At 39.1% G+C, this 2,443-nt stretch overlaps 1 protein-coding gene across 1 annotated transcript in view; it reads left to right on the top strand.

Moving 5' to 3' along the window:
- CIR1 (corepressor interacting with RBPJ, 1) overlaps positions 1 to 1,399 on the top strand; it is a 41,772-nt gene extending 40,373 nt beyond the window's left edge. The window contains exon 10 of the mRNA XM_008064752.1: positions 364 to 1,399. Coding sequence (XP_008062943.1) covers positions 364 to 1,072 — 709 coding nt within the window. The 3' untranslated portion in view covers positions 1,073 to 1,399. The remainder of the gene's footprint in view (positions 1 to 363) is intronic.
- Positions 1,400 to 2,443: the final 1,044 nt, after the last annotated feature.

Genomic DNA, 2,443 nt, shown 5'->3' with positions numbered 1-2,443 from the left:
ACCTCAGCCTCCCAAAGGTGCGGGATTACAGGCTGAGCCACCGAGCCCGGCTAGGATAACCATTTATTTAGAGTGCTATATAATTTTAAATTCCAACTCAGAAGATTTCCTTTTTTTTTAGTCATTACTATTGGTAAAGTATAGCCAGAGAATTGGCTTAATGTATACATGCCTTGGATAATTTAAAAGGAAGAAAATGACTTATCATTAATAAAGTAAATAATGTGTTCATATATGGATACCATTTGTAATACCGTCCAAGAAAATACACTGTTTGTGATTTTATAACTTGATGAAAGGACTGTTTTCATCAAGGACTGTTTCTCACACAGTCTGCTACTATTTTTTTTCCCCCAATTACAGGAAATTGGATCGACTTGAAAAGAAAAAAAAGAAAAAGAAGAAAGATAGAAAAAAGAAAAAGCTTCAAAAGAGCAGAAGTAAGCATAAAAAACATAAAAACAAGTCATCTTCCTCCTCTTCTTCTTCCTCATCCTCCTCCTCCTCCTCCTCTACTGAAACTTCAGAAAGCAGTAGTGACAGTGAGAGTGACGACAAAGAAAAAAAGATGGAAAAGAAGAAAAGAAAGAAAAACAAGTGTTCAGGGTGGAACAGTGATTCTGACGTGAAGGACAAGCCTAAGAAGAAAAAACTTTATGAAGAACTTTCTAGCAGTCACAATAACAAGGAAAAAGCCAAGGAAAAGCCTGGGTTCTTAAAACTAGAGAGTTCTGCTGAGAATAGCAAATGGAGCCATTCTGATTCTGACAGAAAGTCCAGAAACCATCATCACAGCCCAGAGAAGAGAGGATCTGAAAGAAGTGAAGGGGCCAGCAGGAGCCACAGCAGGGACAAGAGGAGTAGGAGAAGCCGGAGTCGAAGTCCGGGTGGTCACAAGCGAAGAGAGATGAGAAAACGGCCACCACATAGTCCCAGTGAAGAGCAAACTAGGAGAGACGCCACCAGAAGCCATGGCTCAGATATCCACAGAGGAGAAAAGATGCCCAGAGAGTACTCGGGAGATCGGCATTCCAGAGTGACACAGGGGAGACCGGGCAGGAGCAGGGAGTGAAGAAAGGGAGACCGTGTGACTGATCTGGGAACACAAATGTCTACACTTTGTGACTGCACATCTTTAGCAAGGGCTAAATTATGTACTATTATCTTTTAATAAAAAAACTCTTTTAATTTTTCATCTCTAAACTGTCATTTCAAGTATAAAACTACAAGTCTTTAAGAAGGAGGTTTGCAAATGTTTGTAAGTAATCTATTTTGGGGCTGTAGAAATATTTTCTGTTGGTAGCTGTTTCTTGTGCCCTATTCCAGATAAAAGCTGCATATAACTCTGTGACATTTTCTTTGTTCTGAAACATCATTAAAAGAATGACAGTCCATTGAATGGGTATAATTTAATTTTTTTCAATTCAAATTTGTTACTACTTTTGAGGTTTGAATTTGCTTAAAGCAAAGTGTAATAATCATTGTTGAAATTCACTAGTATGAATTTAACAATGGATTGATTAATATCTCTTAGACTTTTAAACTTTTTTTTTGGTATTTTGTTCTACAGAGTAAGCTATTTACATTTGAATGATGTATTCCTTCTCTATGGTGACATACAGATTACCTCAAACTTAAAACAACTAAGTGTATCATCTTCACAGTTCTGGCGATCAGAAGTCTGACATGGGGTCTCAACTGGGCTAAAATTGAGATGTCAGCAGATTGTGTTCCTTCTGGTTTTGCTGGCCTCTTCCAGCTTCCAGATGCCACCCTCATCCCTTGGCTCCTGTTCTCCTGCCTCCATTTTCAAAGTTAACACAGGGGAGTCAGTCCTTCCTCACATCAAATCACTCTGACTCCAACGTTCTGCATTCCTCTTCCGACTTTAAGAACACTTGGGTCTACATCTGACTCACCAAAAGAGTCCTACAATATTTTCCCCACTTTAAGAACAACTGATTAGCAACCTTAATCCCCCTTTTCCATGTAATATAACATAGTCACAGAATGCAGGGGTTAGGACACATACATCTTTGGCCCATTATTCTGCTTACCACAATGACTTTTCTACTATTGGCATACAGCTATTCAAGATTTTACTTCAAAGCTGTGTGTAGTGACTCATGCCTGTAATCTTAGTACTTTGAGAAACCAAAATGGGAAGATTACTTGAGGCCAGAAGTTCAAAACCAGCCTGGGCAACACAGCGAGACTTCAGCTCTACAAAAAATTTTAAAAATAACTGGGCATGGTGGTATGCACCTGTATTCTTAGCAAGTGGGGAGGCTGAAGCAGGAAGATGACTTGAATCCAGGAGTTTGAGGCTGCAGAGAACTATGATTGTGCCACTACACTCCAGCCTGGGGGACAGTGAAACCTTGGCTCAAAAACAAAAAAGTTTTACTTCAAAGAGTTTATATAATATCATGTCACAGATGAA

Source organism: Carlito syrichta, unplaced genomic scaffold (genome assembly GCF_000164805.1).
Source record: "Carlito syrichta isolate Samal-C Ts95f unplaced genomic scaffold, Tarsius_syrichta-2.0.1 Scaffold307993, whole genome shotgun sequence".
In the NCBI taxonomy this organism is placed as follows: domain Eukaryota; kingdom Metazoa; phylum Chordata; class Mammalia; order Primates; family Tarsiidae; genus Carlito; species Carlito syrichta.
This window is presented reverse-complemented; position numbering and strand designations above follow the sequence as displayed.